Genomic DNA, 21910 nt, shown 5'->3' on the forward strand with positions numbered 1-21910 from the left:
TGCCCAAGTGTGGAAAGGTGTTTGCTTGTTTGTTTGTTTGTTTATGTCTGTGACACACAGAGCAAGCCCTCTCAGACAGTGAAGAGGGGTCAGAGAAAGAGCCTGGGCTCTGCGGTTGACAGAGTCCTGAGATGTCAGCTCTAAGCAGACCTGGTCCTTGCGGCTGGGGAGGGGAATTAGACAGCAAGGAGAAGAGTGCAGAGGAAACGGCAAAACCCAACTTCTCTGGGAGAAGTCAGTGGCTGAAGTGAAGGCTTCCCTTTGTCTTGAGTTGAAAATATAAGCGCATTCCCAAGCAGGGACTGGATGAGTGATCTAACAAGGTCTGCATCGAAGTGAGAGAGAGACTGGTGCGGGTGTGGTGGAGGGCTGGAGACTTTCCAGATGTGAGCCATAGGCCCCCAACAAGGGTGCTGTCCTTTTCAAACATCAAAGGAACGGAAAGGGAATCTTCTGGCTAAACCCCTGGCAGGTGATCTGGGACAGGCAGTTTTCGTGGGTGGAAACTAAAGATTCCTTATAGACCACTGGCTTTGGGAAAGCCCACCAGATGGCTCTCCGATGTCCAGGGTGCCCTTGAAACGGATGCCACATGTCCTCTTTGCTCCAGCCTCCTTGCTCTGGCCCTCTGGTGCCCTTCCCACTCACCAGCCCAAGGCACAAGGCCTGGCTTCCCATGAGCCCCTGCGGCAGCAGCTGCCATGGAGATCATCTGTGGGCAGAGATGGGAGCAATGGTAGTAGCAGCCACTTGACTGAGTCCAGAGGCCCAGAAGGCCAAGCGGCTCAGGACCCAGCTGCAAATGTCTGAGGTGAGCTTCAGAGCTAAGATGCCCCAGGAAGCTTTTCTTCCTATCCCGAGAAGAAAGGTCAAAGAGCTCCAGTCAGCTCAACGTCCTTCCCTTGCATTTTTCCCCCGCTCCCTCTTTAATAGAAGGGTGTTCCTTTCCTCAAAGGGAGCTGGAGGGAGGGAGGGAGAGAGAGACTGTAAACTGTCCAAAAGGACCGTGAGAAAACAGGAAGCTCTGAAAAGTACAAGAGAAAGCAAGATGAAATCTATTTGCAGGCGGGCCCCTGGGGACATGCTAGGCATTGTTAAGTTCATGCAGCTATATCCTTCCTTCTGCCTAGGAGGAGGGCTTTGCTGCCAAAGGGCTGCTATCTGGTCACAGCCTTAACCCCCTCCATGCCAGCCTGAAAACTCTGATCCCAGGCACTGAGTCCCTGTAAACAGCCGGGTGGACCCAACAGCCTATAGTCACTTTGGGAGAGGAAGTAAAGACCCTTTCGGAGCCGACTTCACCCCTCTGCTCTACTCACAGGCCTCCAGCCTTCAGCTCTCTGCTGTCGAAAAGGCTGTAGATGACCCAATGATTCATAACTTAGGCAGCTCTGGGCTTCACCCATCTCAAAAGAGAATTTGTCCCGGAAATTCTGGATGGAAGCTTTTCCTGGACAGGTTTTCCAAAGACAGCAGCTGGCTCTTTGCTATTATGGAGTGTGGCCACTCCGAGGATAGTATCCAAATCAAGGCCTGTGTGCTTACGCAGAATCTGGGAAGAGTATTTGTGAAACATAGCTTAAGTCTACAGGCTGGGTCTCTGGACTAACTCCAGCTAGCTCCCAGGAGCAAAGAGTCTAGAAGTTGGGCCAATAGAAAGAGTCCAGAAGGGCAGTCATAAATAAATATATGACATATACAAGTGTGTGTGTGTGTGTGTCTGTGTGTGTGTGTCTGTGTGTGTGCGTGCGTGCGTGTGTCTGTGTGTGTGCGTGCGTGCGTGTGTGTGTGTGTGTGTGTGTGTGTGTGTGTGTGTGTGTAAGAAAGAAACACAGAATGGAAAACTTCCCTCTCCACTAATTTTCCATCCTGTTGTTAATACTTAATTCTTAATTCTACAGCCAGTAAACATCTCTGCTCACTGGGGACAGCTGTTTCCAATGAGAACTATGTCATACTGCAGCAGGAGGATTTATGTTGAGAAGGGTGTTTTAATGATGAAAGTCCCAAGAAATTAGACTATTACTATAAGAATCTTTTTTGTTGCAAATGTTGGGGGAGAGGCAATAGAACTAACTCACTGCTGAAGCGAAGCAAGCCTGGCCGTTTTCCCCCAGCCATGTCAATCATGGGAAGAGACTAACTATCCTATGTTATGACTATCAAGCTTGGGTGTAACTGCTTAGGCTTGTTCCCCATCATCCCTATGTCCCTGGCCAGACATTTGTCTCAGCTGGTTATGAAGCGCACAGCAATGAACAAGTGGCCTCCTTCTCTTGTCTAACCCTTGCAATCTCCTACCATCTTCACCGAGGGCCAGATTTCTACCCAGCCCAAAGTGGATAGGAAACAAAGTCCACAGGACAACTCAAGATCAGATCGCCCTGCCCTTCTGAGATGTGAACGGGGCCTCAGGCTTTACAGATCTCTCCACCCGGTGGTTCTCATGCACACGGAGGAGCCTGTATGACATGGAACCCATACATTCCAGGAAAGTCTGGTGAAATAACGAAGACTGATGGTACCAAAGGCTAGTTCAGAGAGTGCAATGGCAAGGAAGTGGGAAGGAGCAGAAGGAGAACCTGGCGCATGTTTCTGGAGCATTCAGGAAGACGGGGCTTGGTCAAGGTGACATGCTTGGATTGCTATTTCAGAAATGTCTAAGCACTAGAGCAGGGCCAGCTAAGTTTGATGAGAATGCCTTTTATCTAACAGACAACACTGTCCGGGTGACGAGCTGTGTTTTGGCCTTTTGAGAGGACCAAACACCGCGTAGAAGAGACATCCAGTTACTGTTCTCTCTGTGCTGTGAGAACTGACTCTCCTGTCAAAGCTGGGATTTCACTTTTTTATAGGATCTGGTGATGTAGACCAGACATTAAGAACCTAAGCAACCCTTAGGGAAAAGGTAAAATGGAGTTTCTGAGCCACACAGCTGACTATCCCATGCTCCTGGGACCATTGTTGGGGAGGAGAAGGACGTAGTTGTCTGTGAGCAGAGGCCAAAACCACCCAGCGATGATGGCTCATGCAGCACTAGGCACAGCGTGCACTGCTCTGTACACTTCCTGTGCCCTGGTTCCACAGAGCTTTCTTGTAATACCAGGCCCAAGAGATCTCGCAGACCTTTGAGGGCAGGGAAGCAGAACTGTCCCAGGAACGTTCTAAGATCCCACACTGCTTAGACTGGCTCTGCCCTGACTTCCATTTCAGGAGCTGTCCTAGACTGTATGTCTGCACTGACCTACCCCTCTATCTCAGGGGCTCCCCTAGACTGTATGTCTGCACTGACCTACCCCTCTATCTCAGGGGCTCCCCTAAACTGTGTGTCTGCACTGACCTACCCCTCTATCTCAGGGGCTCCCCTAGACTGTATGTCTGCACTAACATACCCCTCTATCTCAGGGGCTCCCCTAGACTGTGTAGACTGTGTGTCTGCACTGACCTACCCCTCTATCTCAGGGGCTCCCCTAGACTGTGTGTCTGCACTGACCTACCCCTCTATCTCAGGGGCTCCCCTAGACTGTGTGTCTGCACTGACCTACCCCTCTATCTCAGGGGCTCCCCTAGACTGTGTGTCTGCAGTAACCTACCCCTCTATCTCAGGGGCTCCCCTAGACTGTGTGTCTGCACTGACCTACCCCTCTATCTCAGGGGCTCCCCTAGACTGTGTGTCTGCACTGACCTACCCCTCTATCTCAGGGGCTCCCCTAGACTGTGTGTCTGCACTGTCCTACCCCTCTATCTCAGGGGCTCCCCTAGACTGTGTAGACTGTGTGTCTGCACTGACCTACCCCTCTATCTCAGGGGCTCCCCTAGACTGTGTGTCTGCACTGACCTACCCTCCTATTTCAGGGGCTCCTCTAGACTGTATGTCTGCACTAACATACCCCTCTATCTCAGGGGCTCCCCTAGACTGTGTAGACTGTGTGTCTGCAGTAACCTACCCTTCTATCTCAGGGGCTCCCCTAGACTGTGTGTCTGCACTGGCCTACCCCTCTATCTCAGGGAGGAATATCTCCACTGAGGGAACAGAGGAGGTACAGTACAGATGGGGGATGACTTGACTGGAAGAGTGTGTATTTCTTTAGAGAAGAAACTAAGAAGTAGCCCCCATTATCTAATAACAATTGTACTCCAGCCAACGGTTGGGAAGACAATTAACAATTCATGCTTGCTGTCCAGGCATAAGAGGGCCTGCCTGCACCTCCACTATAGGAGGCAGTAAATCTCTGCAGGGGAGCAACTGTCAATGGTGAAGCGCTGAGGAGATCAGTGGAGTGAGAAGGAGGCAGAGGAGTGTCTGAAGTGAGAGAGAAGAGGCCCTTGTGGGGTTCAGTGACTTGGAGGTACTGAGATGGGCATAATGTGACTTTCAAACAACAGAAAGCGTGGAGGAAAGAAGGGGAAACAGAAGTGGGTGGCAGGAAAAGGAGTGGGGGGAGAGGGCCCCTCTCCAGACAATGTCCACAAGGCCTAGGGAAGCTCTGCTTCCTGACCCCTCACCCTGTGCAGAAGCTGCCAGCACAGGAAAAAAGGCAACTTCACAGGGGGTTCCTTCAAGTGGGGGCCACACTACCGAGGGATGAAAGCACCTACCCTTCTGGAAGGAGGGAATCCAATTGCAGGGATAGAATTGCAAAGTGAGTCACCCTCACCCTAGACAACACGCAGTACCAGAAAAGGAAAATGTCGATTTCACATAGACACACTCCACTGTCTGAATGCATTATCCTCTCTTCTCCCTCTGCTCTCTCATCCTGAGTGGGATGACACCCACCCCTATAGTCCCCCAACCACAGAGACCTAAGCAACCCTCTTGAAACAGCCCTGGAGCAGGGCAGCCTTGGGAAGCCAGGGTCTTGTAAGATCTCATGTATCCTCTCAGCTGATAAAGTAAAAATGAACCAAGGAATCTGATACAGCTGTTCGGCAAAGGTCCTTAGACCCTGGGCCGTGTGGTACTTAGGAATAAAGGAAAAACACTGGAGGCTGAGTTCTGTTACTCCTCAGTCCACACAGCATTTCTGGGGTCCTTGGAAGGGCTAGCTTTGGATCCTTTTCTACTTTTCCTGTATTTGCAACTGGCACATAGTAACTGTACCTATATGTTGGGTATAATATGATACTTAGATTCATGTGTGGAATGTGTGATGAGCAGATCCAGGTCATCAGTACACTCAGCACCATATCTTGATATTGGGATTGCTCAAAATCCAAAATTTCTTTTGGAGAAATACTCAATAAAGTCTTGATAACTAGTCGCCTTGCTGCACTATGGAACTCCAGGCCACACTCCCCCCCACCTAACTGTATTTCTGCACACCTAACGTCTGTCTCCTCTCCTTCCTCCCCTTCCTGGCCTCTAGTAATCACTGTTCTCAGCTCTTCTTTTATGAGGTCAACTTAATTCTCGCATTTGAGCAAGGACATGCAATATTTGTCTCTCTGTGCCTGGCTTATTGCACTTAATTAACATCACGTCCTCCAACATGGTCTTCATTCATGTTTGACAGAGATAGGGTTTTGTTCCTTTTATGGTTGAATAGTACATTGTGTATATGGAGTACCTTCTCTTCACCTCATCTTTTGATGTGTCTGTATGTTGGTTCCATGTCTTAGCTATCATGAATAGTGCTGTAACTACCTTAAGAACTAGCAGTCTATCCCGAGAGAAGGAAGTCAGCACACCAGAATCCTCTTTGGGATGACTGCTTACATGTTATAAGGTTTAGCCCTTTGTCAATAGGGGAGGAGGGAAGACATGGAAGGGTCTCTCTCTCTCTCTCTCTCTCTCTCTCTCTCTGTTAGTTTTTCAGATTCCTTTTTATGCCTATCCACTGGCTTATAATGGAAATGGGTCCAGCCTGGGTTTTCCACTCTAGACCAGTAGTGCTCCCCCACCTTCCTCCTCTTCCAAGTCATTCTATAATGAGCTTTCTACACCCAGATTTTTCATGACTACCGGCCTACCCCATGCCCGACCCAAGTGCTAGTGCCACAGTCATTTAAACAGGGACCAGCTAAGAACTGCTGTGAACATTTGTGGTAGAAACAGGGGCAACATGTGATTTGGACTTGGCCACAGAACCACTCAGAGCCTCAGAGTGGTACCCCTGAAGAAGCTGAGTAGAAGTCTCCCCAGGGTCTTGCCTGTCTGACCTTTGCATAGCCCCTGGGGTCCTCCCTTCTTCCCACCTTGCATTTGAAAGGCTTCACATCTGAGTGGACAATCATGTGCGCCTTGAGGGTCTGCTTCTGCACGAAGCTCTTGTAGCAGAGGTGGCACTGGTAGGCCCGGATATTAGTGTGGATCAACACGTGTCTCTTCATGTTGGCCAGCAGGGTGAACTCACGCCCACAGATCCCACATTTGTGCTCTTTCACGCCCTGTGGAGAGGCAAGATTCACAGTAGTGAGTGTCGAATGTGTTCCAGGCTTTCATGAGGCCTATAGAATATGCCTCTTTGACACATAAATCCACAAGAAACTTGGAGACAAATGTGAAGTTCCAAATGGCACATGTTAAGTTGTGATTTCATTGGAAGGTGTTGATTGCATCATCTACTTTTCCTTCTCCCTCTGAACATCATAAACTAGCTGACCACTATAAGAAAAGAAAGCCATTGTTTCCACTACTGATGGGGTTAATTCTACAGCAACAAATTGGGAGGATTAATATGATTTTGGTAAGAGCCCTGTAGAATGATGTGAAATGAGTCTATAATCTGGCTTTGATGATGATGAAAAAATCTAACCTGATATTATCATTTTCCAGAAGGAAAGCAATGTCTCACCAGTTCTCACTAATGGACTCGAAAATCCCAAAAGAGCCACTCATCCTCACTTCAATCAATTACAACTAGATAATCGCCCTCTCCAGTTGGCCCCCTGGGTTCTCACAGGACATGCTGACCTGTGGGGGCAGTGGCTCTGGAGCCTCCTTTATGCAGTCCAGCTGCTTCTGTTGGAAAATTTTTTGGCATGGGACAACCTCCTAAACTGGAAAGTAGAACAGAAGGTCATCTGGTTTCCTCACTATGTATAGAACAGTGTCTAAAGGCTTGAGTGCTGGTGTTCTCAATTCAGAGCCTTTCCAGGCATTCCCGCTTGGAATGCTAGATTTCTCAACAACCAGTGCCAGTGCCAAAGGTGTCCATCCACAATGACTTAAAGCAATGTTAGATTTATTTTATGTGTATGAATGCTTGCATGCATGTATGTATGTATGTATGTATGTATGTATGTATGTATATGTGTGTGTATGTGTGTATACCACCTATGTGCCTGGTACCTGAGGGTGAGAATAGGGAATCAAATGCCCCCTGGAACTGGAGTTACAGATGGTTATGAGCCACCCACCATGTGGGCACTGGGAAGCATGCTCTGATCTTCTGGAAGAGCAACAAGTTCTCTTAACTGAGCCATCTCTCCAGGCTCAATAGTGACTTTTTGATACAGGGCTTCACTATGTTGCTGAGGCTAGTGTTGGATCCCTGCATTCAAGTAATCCTCCTGCTCCAGCCTCCTGGGTAGCTGGGACTACAGGTGTGTACTGTTGTTCAAGGCAAGAATGACTTCTAAAAGGGAAGAATCAAATAACTTTGGTACTAAAATGAGGATGAGAACAAGTTACCAAATTTAACACGTTAAAAATCTATACAGTCTGGTATCCATAAGTGGTCTAAGGAATGAGAGATTCCAAGTTAGCTCTGACTCTAGCTATAGTCTCACTTATTTAAGTTGGAGTGTGGTTAAAAGATTAGCACTCTATAGTTTTGGTGAGCCCAAAGTATTAAAGGATGGATTCATGTGTCTGCCCAACCATTTGCTGACTGTGAAACATTAAAGAAATAAGTTCCATGGTCTTTCGTAGTGAAGAGGTCTCTTCTCAAGAAGAAGTAGTGGGGTCTGGGTCCATAACCCAGTTGGTAAAGTACTTGCCTTGTGTATATGAAGCCCTGGGTTGGAGCCCCAGCTACGAATAAACCAAGTAGAGTGGCACACAACGTACAAGAATTCATGGTGCTCACAGAAAAAGCCAGGCATAGCAAGGTGTGTCTGCAGTCCTGGCACTAGGAGGCAGAGAAAGGAGGAGGCCCAGAGGCTTGCTGACCATACTCTCTAGTCAGGTGATGACCTCCAGTCAGTGAGAGAACCTGTCTCAAAAAGATAAAGTGGAGAGCAACAGTAGACAGCTGATGTCGACCTCTGGCCTTTACACAGGCATTTGCATATATGTATGCACATCAGCACAAAAATAAAAAAGTAAATGGTGCTGGGGTTCCTGATAGATCCCATTACATCTTGGTGTCTTCACTTTCAGTCTGAAGCAGATCCCAGTGTCTTTAGGAATCAACATGAATGAATTGGGAACCACCAAGCAAGTATTCAGTGAACACTACCTCTTACTGTTTTCTCTTGTTTCTACTGAAAACACACTTTGTTTACAGATTTGAAGGAAATACATGTTAGGCAACAGGTTCTTTTCCCCATCTGAACTTCATTTTCTATTGCCTTGCAGAATCCACATGACTGAAAATCAATAACCTCTGATTCCTTTTCCACATCCACAGACACCCATGAGCTAAGTCGATGGTGCCTTTGTGGCCAAATCTAAGGACAGGTCCTGTGCCAATGGTTCCCGTGATTGGCAGGCAGCTGCCCTCAGATGTTGCCTCTAGGTACCCTTTGTCCAGCAGGAAGTACATCTCTGCTGCTTGTTTTGTCCTACCTAACAAATGAAACCCAGGAGAGTAAAGAGACAGCATTACCTCAGCTGGTCAGTCCTCTCATGACCTTCTGGAAACAAAGGATGGTTTAGAGACACTGGCTTCCTAGAAGTCTTCCTTGCCAAGAAAAGCAAGGAGGTCAAGGGTGAGACTAGGGGTCAGTGGGAGCCAAGTCCCCTTTTGGCATCTCAAAGCAGACCCAAGTCAGTCCAGCTGGAGGAAGCTCTCAAGATGCCACTGGGGCCTTGCCTGCTTCAGCTTGATGACCTACAGAACACTAGTTACAAATGAGGTAGATAGAAACTCCAGCCTTGGGTCTGTGTTTCTCCATGAAGATCTGAACCCAGAGAAATTAAAGCCAAGCAAAGAAGGAAGCTTCCTCCTGCTTCCCATAAGGATACCACAGACTAGTGAACCCAAGCCGACAGGGAAGAGCTGGCCCTGAGTGACTAGGCCAAACTCTGCTCCAGTTTATAGCCACCTGAGGAAGCAGGTCTCACAGAGGAACCAGCCAACAAGCCGGAAGTAGGCCCTGCTTCAGCTGGAAAGAGCTCTCAGAGAATTCTCTAGAAGGCAGCTTTCATTGGCATAGCCTAAACATAGTGGTGATCTGCTATCTGATGACATGTATTCCCCCTCCCCCAGTGCCCTAAAAGAAGTTTCTAGAAACAAAATTCCAGGGTTTCGTGGAGGCTAAGCAGAAATATCACAGCAGCCAGCTGCTTCCTTCCTTCTTCCCCATGTCCTCTCCGAATGTCTGCATTGGTAATTTCCAGTCCCACCTTGAACTCTAAGGCTATTCTGGGTAAGGGTTTAATTGACTGTCTACTGTCATGTTGCTCACTGTTTGCTGTGTCAATTGGGGAAGGCCCCAGGACTCAAGCAAGGTGAGTATCTTAGCCAGGGCTACACAGCTCCTCTACATTTTAGGTAGGAGCAGCGCCGGGGATCTCCCCACCCACAAGTGCCCAGCTCTGTCCTTCTCCTGGTGACCCATCAGCAACCCCCCTCCAGAGGCGCCCCTCCCCCGTACCTTGTGAGTGAGCGAGTGCTGCTTAAGGTGATGGGGCTGCACGAACTCCATGCCACACTCAGAGCAGATGTAGGGACGGATGTCTTTGTGTTTCATCATGTGATTCTGCAGCTGGCTGGGGTACTGGAAGGTCTTGTCGCACTCGGAGCAGTTGTACTGGATGGGGCCGCGATGCGTAGTGAGGTGCCTCTTCAGCTGAGCTAGGGTGGGGAAGTCGAGGCCGCACTCCACACAAATGTTCTCACGCCCGCTGGCGTGTTTGGCCTCGTGGGCCTTGAGCTCGCTGGGGTAGGCAAAGCCCCGGCTGCACACGCGGCAGTTGTGCGGCTTCACCTCGCTGTGCTGCATCATGTGGCGCTTCAGGTGGCTGGTCTGGGTGAAGGCCTTGTGGCACACCTGGCATTTGTGGGGCCGCGTGCCCTGGTGTGTCAGCATGTGTGTGTGCAGGTGGCTGAGCTGCTTGAAGAGCTTCCCGCAGCGGGTGCACGCGTGCGGCTTGATCCCGCTGTGGCCCAGGATGTGCGTCACCAGGTTGTACTTGGAGGTGTAGGACTTGTCACAGGTGGGGCACTGCCAGCGCTTCTGAGCCCCACCCACGTCCACATAGTAGCTGTCATCGATCTGCACGTTCACATCCACCCTCTCCACCTTCTGCTTGGTCTCCTCGCTTTCCAGGGGCTCCACCTTCCGGGGTAACACTGGCTCGGGGGGCTGCTTGGGCAGGAAGGTGTGCCTGCTGAAGGGGAAGGGTGAGGACGAGGGCACGAAGAAGGGGAACATGAGTCCCGGGTGGACTTTGGGGTAGTAGGGGTAAGGAGCGGGCAGGAAGGCAGGAGGTGTGGGCTGCGGCCACACCGCGCTGGGCTTCACCGGCTCCTGCTTGATGGGTTTGCCCCCCAGGTGCTCCAGGGTGCGATAGAACTGCAAACCCACATTGCACAGGTCGATCATCTGAGAGTCGCACTTAGGGCGCTGTGGCTGCGGGAAAAGCAGAGCCAGGTTCGGAGGGCCCAGGCTCTTGCTCTCCTCTGCAATCGCGGCTTCTTCCGCAGCGTGGTTGTAAGGCATCTTTGTGGGCATGCTCTTCCGTTTCCGGGACCCTCCTCCCTCGAAGACCTCGGGAAATCCATCCAGGTCTCCAGGAGGTTCATATCGAAACTGGGAAAAGGGGCCCCGGAGAGCTTCGGGGAAGGAGTGTCTTTGGGGAGCCTTCCCTCGGGAAGCCTCGGGCTGTAGGCAGTGGGGAAAGGAGGCGTTGAAGGGTCCATCCTCATCTTTGACCATCTTCATTGCCTTCTGCATCCTTGGCAGGGTCCCCTTTAAAGAGAAAGAAACGGTTGTGTGGTTTTGCTTTGCTTTGTTTTCAACCTCCTTTTCTGAATTAGGGTTTGGGTTACGGATCGATACTAACTTATAAGGAGCAATACTTGTCTATATTGACCCTCTGAGTGTTTCTAAACTCAGCGGCTAATGTGAGAAGTACTAGCCAAGGAGAGTGAGCTCCGAGGGCGTGTTCTAAACTACAGATCCAGAGACCTTCAGTACGGTAGAGGCAAGGAGTGGATCTGTCTGGAAGGAACCTGAAACTCTTCTGTTCCTTATGTTGCCCCCTTTTCCTCCCCTCTGTTTACAGTGAGGGCCCCAAGGCCCTGGAGATGAGCCGATGTCTTCAAGTCGCACAGCCTGATGTTGAGTTTGTCAGTCTGAGCTGCCCATTGTATCTCCCAAGATGGTTTTAATGTGCTTTGTCCCTCAGTTTCTTGCATATGAAAACCATCTTCTGCCGCTGGTGCTTGAGTGTGTGCTGCACCGGATTAGAATATTCAAAGACTATAAAAGAAGACTTCAATGCTGAGCTCAGACATACTGCGGATGAGTATCCAATCACAAGATAGGCAGAGTAGAGGAGACTGACATGAAGAGAAAACATGTGGGCGTTTGCATGTTCTCAAGTCATTGTGTCAGTCCATACACTTCTAAATCTCAATCAGAAGCCATTTCAAGGGGGAAATTCCAGTGTTGCGAATCTCTAAACTTACACTTGTGTTTCTCCCCTCATGCAGATGTTCAAGTCAAGGACAGCCTATGGAGCCAACCGTGTCTCCCACTAAGCCAGATCCTACCCCGTGATTACCCTCTCCGACACTGCTAAAAGAACCAGTGGACAAAAGTCTGGACCAAGGGGCATGTTTCTTTTCATGGACCTGCCTGCCATTATTCTTCCTTTTCCACGATGACACCGATAGAATAAACCAGTGACTGTGTCTGCCTTTTCAGTGAGGGTTCTTGCCACACAAACCCTCTGAGTTTTGATATCCTCTCTGCTTGTTAGAGGCTCTCAAGGAAACAGTAGGCTTACTGCATGTAAGGGATGAACTAGAGCCACTGGATAAAGGGTTGAAACAGGGACCTAAAGTGCCTGGCGGCTGTGGGTAAGAGTGTAGAATGAGGGTCCTAGGAAGAAACAGCTGACATCTTCTGTTTCCTAGAAACTTTGGTGACACATTGAGCTTTTACAAATACACAGACACTCCTGAATTATGTGTGAGCGTGATTTTTTGAGACATTTGAGAAGTATAGTGCAATTAAGATAAAAATGAGTTTTTAATATTTGATTACTAAGTTCATATACAATCTATTGAGGGGGAAATATCCTTACTACATAAATATTTAAACACTATATTTAAATCTCTTCCGTGAGTTGTCCTGAGAACTAAAATAATAATAACAATGATGATGATGATGCCTACTAACATTTATTTTGCATTTAGTAAGGAGGGAGTATGGCCCTGTTTCATCGTTCTTTCTTTGGGCTTGCTGCTTAGTAATTAAGAAAGAGAGCTTGTGTGTCCAGCAAATGCAAGTCCTGCTTCCTCATGAAATTCTTATTTACAAAATGCAAGATCTTTAAGCACCCCAGGCAGTCGTAGGAAGTGATAGTGTTAAGGAGGAGAGATGCCTTGCTTTGTGTCTCCCAGAGCATGCAGATGGCCTTTCAAAGGAAAGTTGGGCAGTGCAGCTGCGAAATAACACAGGCCAGAGGTGGGGACCATGGGGGCTTCTTGGTGTCTTCTCATGTTTGCTAGGTGGACAGCAGGCTCTGGTCTCTACATTCTCAGAGTTACATGAGTGTGGCCTGCACCAAGGGTTTTCTAGATTAGCCTTCAGGAAAGGCTATGGTATTGGGCAGAGCAATAGTTATTCTCTGGAGTTTCATGGAGCCAGAACTGCTTTCAGAGTCCCTTTAGATAGAGATCACCTTTGGCAAAGAGGCCACAGGGACCAAAAAGGATTCTTAAAGGTTAGTGCCTGACACTATCTGAAGAGCAAAGTGGTTTCTGTTTTACTCCAATTGGTTAAAACAAGCAGTTATTTCTAGTTCAGACTAGAGAGCTATGATTTGAGAATTCGTAATGATTTTTCAGTCTGTTTTGTTATGTTATTAAGGAGGTACTTGAAATGTTGTGGCTGGAGTTACGGGGCCCCTTTTTTCTATCACATGCTCTTTCTTCTGTGGGGAATCTACTTGGAAAAGAAGGTCATCACTGATTTCGAAACTGGAAGATATTTTAGTTTATTCCCACTGCTATTGTCTTGTTTAATATTAGGTTTGACATTATGAATTAGTCAACTCCTTTTGTATATTAATCATGACACTCTTACCATAAAACTAACCTCATAAGCACATGTTTGCATTTTCATGTTGTCACTCTTAAACTTGTAAGTCAATGAAATATTTTGAACTACGATTTAAAAAAAATATAAATGCCACTATTACGTTCCCAGGGGCAGAGATTTTATATATGTATATCCTAATATCATACTTTATCATATTTTAACACCTTAAAATAAATTTCCTCAGGCTTGCCTTTCTAGTCTCTAATTCCTAAAAGAGTGTTTTATGTACACTAGAATAAAGATGGTGACCCCTGGAAGTTTTAAAAAGCAGGGATCCACCCATGGCTGTTTGTTCAGATCTTTAAAACAGCAGGCCCCTTCTGCTGAAGGATCTTCGGGAACACTGCCAACCCCTACAGAGGTCAAGGAGAATTAGCCCTGCTTCCCCCTTGGCCTTCTTGGAGAGCAATCAACTGAGGCTGCTGCTAGCTGCCAGTGCCCTGACTTGGAATGCCAGGTGTTAGGAGAATCCCACCACAGTTCAGAAAAGAAGCAGCGCTGGGAACGGCGGTGTGGAAAGGCAAACCCAGAGGTCATTCGTCTTGAACTTAGTCAAGTTCCAATTCTGGTGTTCTCAGCAAAAAATATTATTAATAGACCCTACAACACCTCCAATGTGTACCACCCCTTGTGCCTCCCTCTACTTCCAAAAATAGATCCACAGGCACCCAGGCAACTGCAGGATTCCTGTTCAGGAGGCAAGAGAAACTTGAGAACGGGTGACTGACCACGAGATCTGCATCTGGGAAGAGCAGAAATCCTCTACTTGGTGGTCATCGCAGGCTGCTTCCAGAACTCTGGAGAAAACCAGCAGGCTGTAAGACAGTTTCCTGCCTGTTATGCATGTGTTGAAACAACACACATAAAGAAAGAACTGAAATTCTCAAGTGGACAGTTGTGGGATCATGAAAGGAGCATCGGTCTGGAGGCTGAGGGGTCTGGGTTTATCAGTGGCTGTGGAAGATTGAGCAAGTTAGCTTTGAGGTCTGCTGTTCCCATCTGTCAAATGGGATCTTGGATATCCCCATATGGTTAGAGGCTTAAAATAGAGTATGAGAAAGTATATTAAACAGTGTGCCCTTAGGAGATAAGAGAGTAGATAACATAGGAGGGCTGGGGTCCATGACCAGTGGATTGATACTGGCTGGAACTTCTGTCAATTACCACCAACTGGCATCTTAGCTCTACTCGACAGGCTCAAAACCAAGGCTTTACCCCAGGCTGTGTTGGTCTTGTCACAGAGGTGAAGTTGTACATACTCAAAGAGCCAAAGAGCTTACTAGTTGTGTATAGTGATAGCTTTTGAGTTTAGCAATACTTCCCCATGCCTCTTTTCCTCTGTTAAAGATGTCCTCCTGCCTACAGACTGCTTAGGGAAGCAGAGTTGAACTGAAGGATTGGGAGCTACCTTAGCGTGTGTTAGAGACTGAAGGATTGTCTTATCTAACATTGGAGATCACTTGTCTGGGAAATCCAAAAGTACGGTTGCTAGGACAGTGTGGGATCAACACAGGCAGATCAGTTAGCAGGTCCTTATAGACTAGTGGTTCTCAACCTGTGGGTCATGACCCTTTTCAGGTTGATCACCTAAGACCGTTGGAAAAAACACAGACATTTACATTACAATTCATAACAGTAGCAAAGTTACAGTTATGAAGTAGCAATGAAATAATTTTATGGTTGGAGTCACCACACATGAGGAGCTGCACAAAAGGTTGTCGTGTGGGGAGGTTGAGAAACACTGCTCTAGGCTGTGGAGAATAGAAACCCGATCTCTGTTGTCTGATGCTGTGTCTCTATATCCACCATGAGCCTGACTCAAAGCAGCTGCCCAATAAGACACTTGGAGAGAAGTGGTTATTTAGTTCTTATATGTAAAGCCCTCATACAAAGCCTAACTGTATGCAATTTTATCTTACATGATTCAGGTTATGGTGACTTTTGGTATGCGATGAACATGATTGGCGGCACCCTCACGAGTTCTAGGGCAGGCCCTAGTCCTCCCGTTCTGTCTGCTCTCTTACCCCACAAAGGGCACGCTGCAGCTACCGTGGGAGGTACTCCACACACAATCCCTTGGTGAGCGCTGATCCCTGGCTAACCCTCAGATGCAGCATTAGCTAGACTGATGCCATTCTCCAAGTACCACAAAGCTCTACAGCCTAGCCAGGGAACAGGTTGCCAAAAAGTCCGAAGACCATCAGCAATAGGCTCCTGCATCAAGAACAGGCTGCATGCCCTCTCTGGACTCCTTTACCCTTAGGAAGGTAGTCAGTCCTTTGTATCAATGGGAGAGACAACTGCAGAATTCCTGTGGCTCAGTTCTTAGAGTAGAAAACAATTACTGTTGACACCATTCACTCAGTCACCAGACTCAGTGGGCACTGGACCAGGGAGCACCGTTTGAAGAGGGAGAGATGGGGTTGATTTGTCCTCAAACAGTCTGGAGCTTACAGTGTCTTCTTTGCAAGGCTGTGTTCATGGGAGTCAGTTATGAGGAAATAGGGAATGGGTGAATTAAAAATAGTAATTATAATTTTCTCCATCATGTGGATCAATTAGAAGTGCAAAGTCTAAAATGAAACCACGTGACATTTGGAGGGAAATGCTTCTAATAATGCCCTTTCATTAGGAATTCACCTACTGTACCAAAATATAAATATTCCCCCAAATAAAATTACTGGTATTTTGTGGTTCTCATCTGATTTGAAGGTCACTGTGGTAAGTGGCATTAGAAGAGTCACAGTGACTCAGCATGCCAGGGGCAGATTTATCCCCTCTTCCACAGCGGCTTCTGTACATCCTGAAACAAGCCAAGCAATATTCACTCTCACATAAAAGAGAGGAACTACGCTCTTCATCCCGTGAGCCTTGCCAATGCTCTGTGGCGAGAGGCTACATGTTGAGGAGCCCTGTGGTTTGCTTCTGTAGTTTATCTTTGTGCTCGGTTCTCTACAGGGGTGAAGCAGGCAGGAGGTGAGGATCAGGGGAAGTGTGAGGCTGAGAGGCAGAGCAGAAGGGAACAGAAGGACAGGGTGTGTGTAGGAGGGAACAGAAGACAGGGCGGGGTAGTACACACTGACTGTCTCTCCTCGTTCATACAAGGGACCTCATTATAGGTCCCTCTGGAGGGAGGCTCTAATGGTTTTCCCATTCTTTCTGAACCTAGCTGGAGACTTTGAGACTTAAAACGCAGTTTCTAATTGCTGGCCAAAATGAAGCAGGAGACGTCTGAGTCTCTCTGAAGGCGATGGGAGACAGTGGTTCAGTCTCATGGCCTGGGACAGGCAGGAAGTGTGGGGTCTCCACATACATCCTGCGGGTGAAGCAGTGTGCCCTCAAAGCAAAGAATGTTCTGCTTGTTATCCTCTTTGTCTGCAGTAAGACCAAAGAGAGGTGTCCAGATGCCTTGTAATCAGACGCCAGCGCCTTCCAGATGCCTTTCTCGCTCCCATTTATCTTACAAACCTCATTTCTCCTACATGTTTAAAGGCTACATGATTATCAGCTAATAATCATCACATCTGGTTGTAAGATTTGGTCACATATAAAACAGTTAATTGAATATGCATCAGAATTCCTGGTGAAATGGCTCAGGAGTTGAGAGGACTGACTGCTCTCCCAGACCACCTGGGTTCAATTCCCAGCACCCACACAGACGCTCCCAACTGTCTGTAACTCCAGTTCCAGGGAGTCATGGACACCAGGCACACATACATGCTCTCTGGCCTCTGCAGGCATCAGTCCAGGCACACTCATGGTGCACAGACATATATGCAGACATATATACACATAAAATAAGATAGAAATGTTAGCCAGGTGTGGTGGCACACGCCTTTAATCCCAGCAGTAGGGAAGTCGAGGCAGGCAGATCTCTAAATTTGAGGCCAACCTGGTCTACAGATCTCCAGCTCAGCAAGGGCTTTGTAGAGAGATCCTGTCTAAAAAAAAATCAGACCAAAACAATTCTTCAGTACCACCAAGAGACAATACAAAGCCAACTGGAGTCTTGTATTGTTTAAAAAAATCTCCAGAATCCTCATGGATATATACTATTTTATAAACGTCTACGCATATCTTAAAATGGTTTTACACTAGTTATTGTGTGCATGTGTTGTGCATGCACACTAGTGTCTGTGTGGTGTGTCACAGTGCACACCTGGAAGGCAGAGTACACACCTGAGGAGTCAGTTCTCTGCTTCTACCACGTGGGCTTCGGGGATCCATTCCGGGTTCTTACTTAGGCTTGGCTGCAAGTGATTTTACCCTCGAAGCATCACACCAAACTCCATTTTAAAGAAAAGTCATCTCTCTCTCTCTCTCTCTCTCTCTCTCTCTCTCTCTCTCTCTCTCTCTCTCTCTCTCTCTCTCACACACACACACACACACACACACTCACTCACAATGAATTCAGACACTAACTTTCACAGGTCAAAACGGACCTGGGTTTTTTGTAGTACTATCTAGGGCTCCTTTCTGAAAAGCAGGGTGAGCATGTGGCTTGGGCGCTTGGGCGGCTGGGAGTTTGGGGTTATCTGTGTGCATGCGGCTCGTTTAGAGGAAGGAAATGAATTTGAAGATAGGGCTTAGCAGTTTTCTTTCCCTACTCTCAGAGTTAATGTATCTCTTTTCGGGGGACTTTGTCTCTGTCTGGGGAAAATGTCTTTAGAATATCTGTCAACTTTTTGTTTTGCTTTATGTTCATAGAGAAAAGGAGCTGAACAGATTAGCTCAGCAAATATGCACATTGTGTTAGGAAGATTCATTGTGTCCATCTGCAGGTATGGCAGTGTGATATAGAAAAGGTTGGAAAATCCCTCTGAGTAGCATCCAACTGCGGAGGGCTCCATGTAGGAAAACCTTATTTTGAAAATGTCATTCAAGACAGTATTTCTCTGAAGGGAGGAACGATACAATCCTTTGTGTTTTGATTTTGGAGTTATACAACTCTGTATTTGTCAAAGTTTGTATAGCTCATATAAGAAATTATCCTCATGTGTTCAGGAATATATATAACAATTAATTAAAGAATTAATACAACAACTAATTTTTTAAAAAGAGACCATGAATTTGAGAGAGAGCAAGGGGGTTGTGTGAGATGGGTTGGTGGGAGGAAATATAAGGAAGGAAATGATGCAATCATATCATAATTCAAAAATAAAAAGAAATTATGCTTAATATAAATTTAAAATAAGTTCTAAATTACAAAAGAGTAATATTTGTGTATTATCATTATGAATAACTAAAGATATTTGTCAAATGTCCAAATAGTAGTCATGGTGGCAAAGATCCCTCTATCAAATTCTTAGCTCTAGAATGTGTTTAATAATTTGCATTTGGTTTGTAGAAATGGGCATGGACTGGATCATAAGAATTCAATGATTCCTATGCAGTCCAAAAGGAGAACTTTAAATATGACGAATACTAACAGTGTGTAATCGTGTGTGTGTGTGTGTGTGTGTGTGTGTGTGTACCCAATTCAACAAGAGCTTTGTAAGGCAGAGAGGGTGTTCTTGACTTGAAGTTCTTCTAGTCTCTGGGCTCTGATTGCATGCTCAGTAAGCAATCTTTTCTAATTACTCCAAGGGTCTTTGAAATGTAGTCTGTCTTCAGTGGATAAGATCATTTCGGTCATTAGAAAATAGACTTGTGTCCCTCATAAATCAGTTGGCTGATATTAATGTTCAGGCACACCAATCACTCTTGTTCAGCATCCTTTGAATCTGATTACCTGAGTTCTGTAATAAGAATAGAACTCTCTTATACATCCCTAAACCCATAGGCCACATGCTGAGTCCCACAGTCCTCACCAGGCCCTACTCTCCCACGCAGTTTATCTGAGCAGACATCTGCCCTAGTGTCATAACACATTGCATCTGATACATCTGTGTTTCTGCAACATTTTGTGGTGATTGGGGCAGTACAGAGAGACTGCTGTCCTGGAAATTTCATGGGAACTTAGAGGTAAGACCTTTCTTGCCACAAACCTTCTCATGTCTGAATTCTATCACTGACAGTTCTCTCTCTCTCTCTCTCTCTCTCTCTCTCTCTCTCTCTCTCTCTCTCTCTCTGTGTGTGTGTGTGTGTGTCTGTCTGTCTCTCTCTCTCTCTCTTGTGTCCTACATTTGTAACACAGTATATATAGAAAGTAAAAAACTTGGTGGTCTATAAATATGTGGAATCGGCAATTTACTCAGAAATGCCACATTCTGGCTTTCTCTTCTCCTTGATCCCAAGGAAATGTGGGTGTTCTCTGGAAAAGGGATTAGCTGTTCAATTTGTTCTCCTCCAGTCCATCCACGCTAAGCCATCCAAGCAAATGACGATGACGTATTAGCCAAAGTACATCTGGGACTATGGTAGCTGCTCAAAAGTTCCCAAGAGCCTCTGCTTCATCTTGGCTTGGGTTCCATGGTAAATATGTGCCATATTTTTTGTCCTGAAAGAATATTCTTCCTTGTTAATGTAATATAAACCAATGTGGTAGATCTCTGGAAATACTCAAGGTGACAGTGGTCAAATGCCACTGAGCCTCTAAGAGAGTGCCACCCCAGAGTGTTTCTGGAGGACAGGCCATGGTGATTTGTCTCACGAGAGCAACAGCTACAGCATCCTGTGACGCTGGGCAAGGGCCTGCTAGTGGTGGGGAATGCCCGTCGTAACGGACACACAGTCCTGAGACCCTGCTCTTTCCCTTCATTTATGTGGGTTGAACCCCGCTCTGTTTCTGCTGCTGCTGCTGAGCCATTTGCTTCCCTTATCTCCCTCCTCCCAACTTTTCCTTCAGTATCTTCTCACTCGCCTACCTCATATCGACTTTCTCTATTGGTTCTGCTCAACAAGCTCATTAAAGAAAATACATACACACTTTAAAAGAAAACACATATGCAGATCTTCTCAGGCACATGTATACAAGGCCTCTCCCTGGAAGGAAGTACAGCCTGATGTGTCTGAGGAGGACTGAGTGGACAGCAAAGGGTAGGCTTGGGAGCTAAACGACAGAGTGACTGACGTTAGAAAGAGCTTCTCCTATAGGGCCCCAGGGGAAGGTGGCCCTGCAGCTGAGGAGGTCCCTGAGTGGGGTTATTTGAGCACTTCTCCAACCAACACTTTTATACAGCAGCAACGACACAGCCGCCAAACACCTATGCATAAAAATGGGAATTCATATTGGCTCTCAAGCACCAGCATTTAGACAAAGCTAGGTACAGCACCCCCTTCACAGCGCTGCCTTAGAGCACTTTCTCAGACAGGTTGATCTTCGGTTTTCTTCCCCAGGTCTTTTGTTGTGACGATAGAGTTCACCCTGGCTTATTTCTTAGGTTCACTGTCAGGGAAATAAGTGTAAATTACAGCTAAGATTGAGACTGTGAGGCACCTCTCCACAGACATCTGTTGAGCAAGCAACTCTGGCCCTAGGATATGTGCCAGGATGACAAGGCCCTATCGTAAACATGTTCATGGGCCTCCACAGGAGAGAACAGGGCACAACCAGATGTGGAGAGAAATGTAGGCGCTACCGTGGATCTTGACCCAGAAGCTTGATTTTCTGAATGCTACGGAACCAGAACTCCTGTCCCTTTGACTAATTCAATGGACTGTTTTCTTTCCAAGCTTTCCCTTCTTTAACCATAAATTAGCAGGACACCTCGTAAAGGATGAAGGACATCTGCAGACGTGAGAGAAAAGAGAAAAAACCTCCTTCTTCCCCATGTCAGCCTCGCTATCTATGGGCAACAGAGGAAGACCTGGTTTCGGGCTGCCCTCAGGAAGCCTTCAGACAGATGAGTGCAGTGTGAAGATTCCTGGTCATGGCAGAATTGCATACTAATCCAGCTTCCTATCACTCTCATCCTGGAGCTTGTCCTCGGCAGACGGAAGCCTGGGATGCTACGGTGACTCTCCGGGGTCTCTCACTGTGTCAGGACCTCCCCCAGGCCTCTAATGTCCCCAAGATGCATTGGAACTCCTTTCAGGCTCACACGAAATTCCCAGCTCTCTGTGCTGCCGTGGAAATGTAAGTGTGAAGCAGGCTTCGGCCCGGTCAGTTCCTCTTCTGCCGGCTTCCACAGTCTGTGCTCAGTGGCCTGAGGGAGCTTCTGCACCCAGAACTGTAATCTGCTGCCTCCCCAGAACCCTGTGTCTCCCAGGGCCAGAAGCATCTCTCAGCCTGTCTGTGTCTACCCCTCTCTAGTGCTGTGGTCAATACTTATAAGGGACATATTTTCACAGCCCAATAATTTTCTAGCCATAAATTTGTGTTCTGTTCTTTTATAGTTAACTAGTAAATAAAACTATAAGAGAACAAAAAAATCTGTGAGATCCCCTCCTTTTCCCTCATCTCTTTTGCTCTGATTCCTGCAGATATGTCCAGTGCTGTCTTTGTTGAGAATTAGTCATGGGAAGGAATGTGAACTGTTTCCAGGCCCAATTCTTAAGCACAGATGTATTCTGGGCGTTTACTAAC

General features: G+C 47.1%; 1 protein-coding gene across 1 annotated transcript in view; it reads right to left on the reverse strand.

The window, feature by feature from the left end:
* Znf366 (zinc finger protein 366) overlaps nt 1-21910 on the reverse strand; it is a 59131-nt gene that overhangs the window by 8158 nt on the left and 29063 nt on the right. Inside the window, exons 2-3 of the mRNA XM_005065613.4 lie at nt 9766-11082; nt 6199-6390 (exon numbers count right to left, since the gene is read on the reverse strand). Coding sequence (XP_005065670.1) covers nt 6199-6390; nt 9766-11067 — 1494 coding nt within the window. The 5' untranslated portion in view covers nt 11068-11082. The remainder of the gene's footprint in view (nt 1-6198; nt 6391-9765; nt 11083-21910) is intronic.

Source organism: Mesocricetus auratus, unplaced genomic scaffold (genome assembly GCF_017639785.1).
Source record: "Mesocricetus auratus isolate SY011 unplaced genomic scaffold, BCM_Maur_2.0 Super-Scaffold_100020, whole genome shotgun sequence".
Taxonomy (NCBI): Eukaryota; Metazoa; Chordata; class Mammalia; order Rodentia; family Cricetidae; genus Mesocricetus; species Mesocricetus auratus.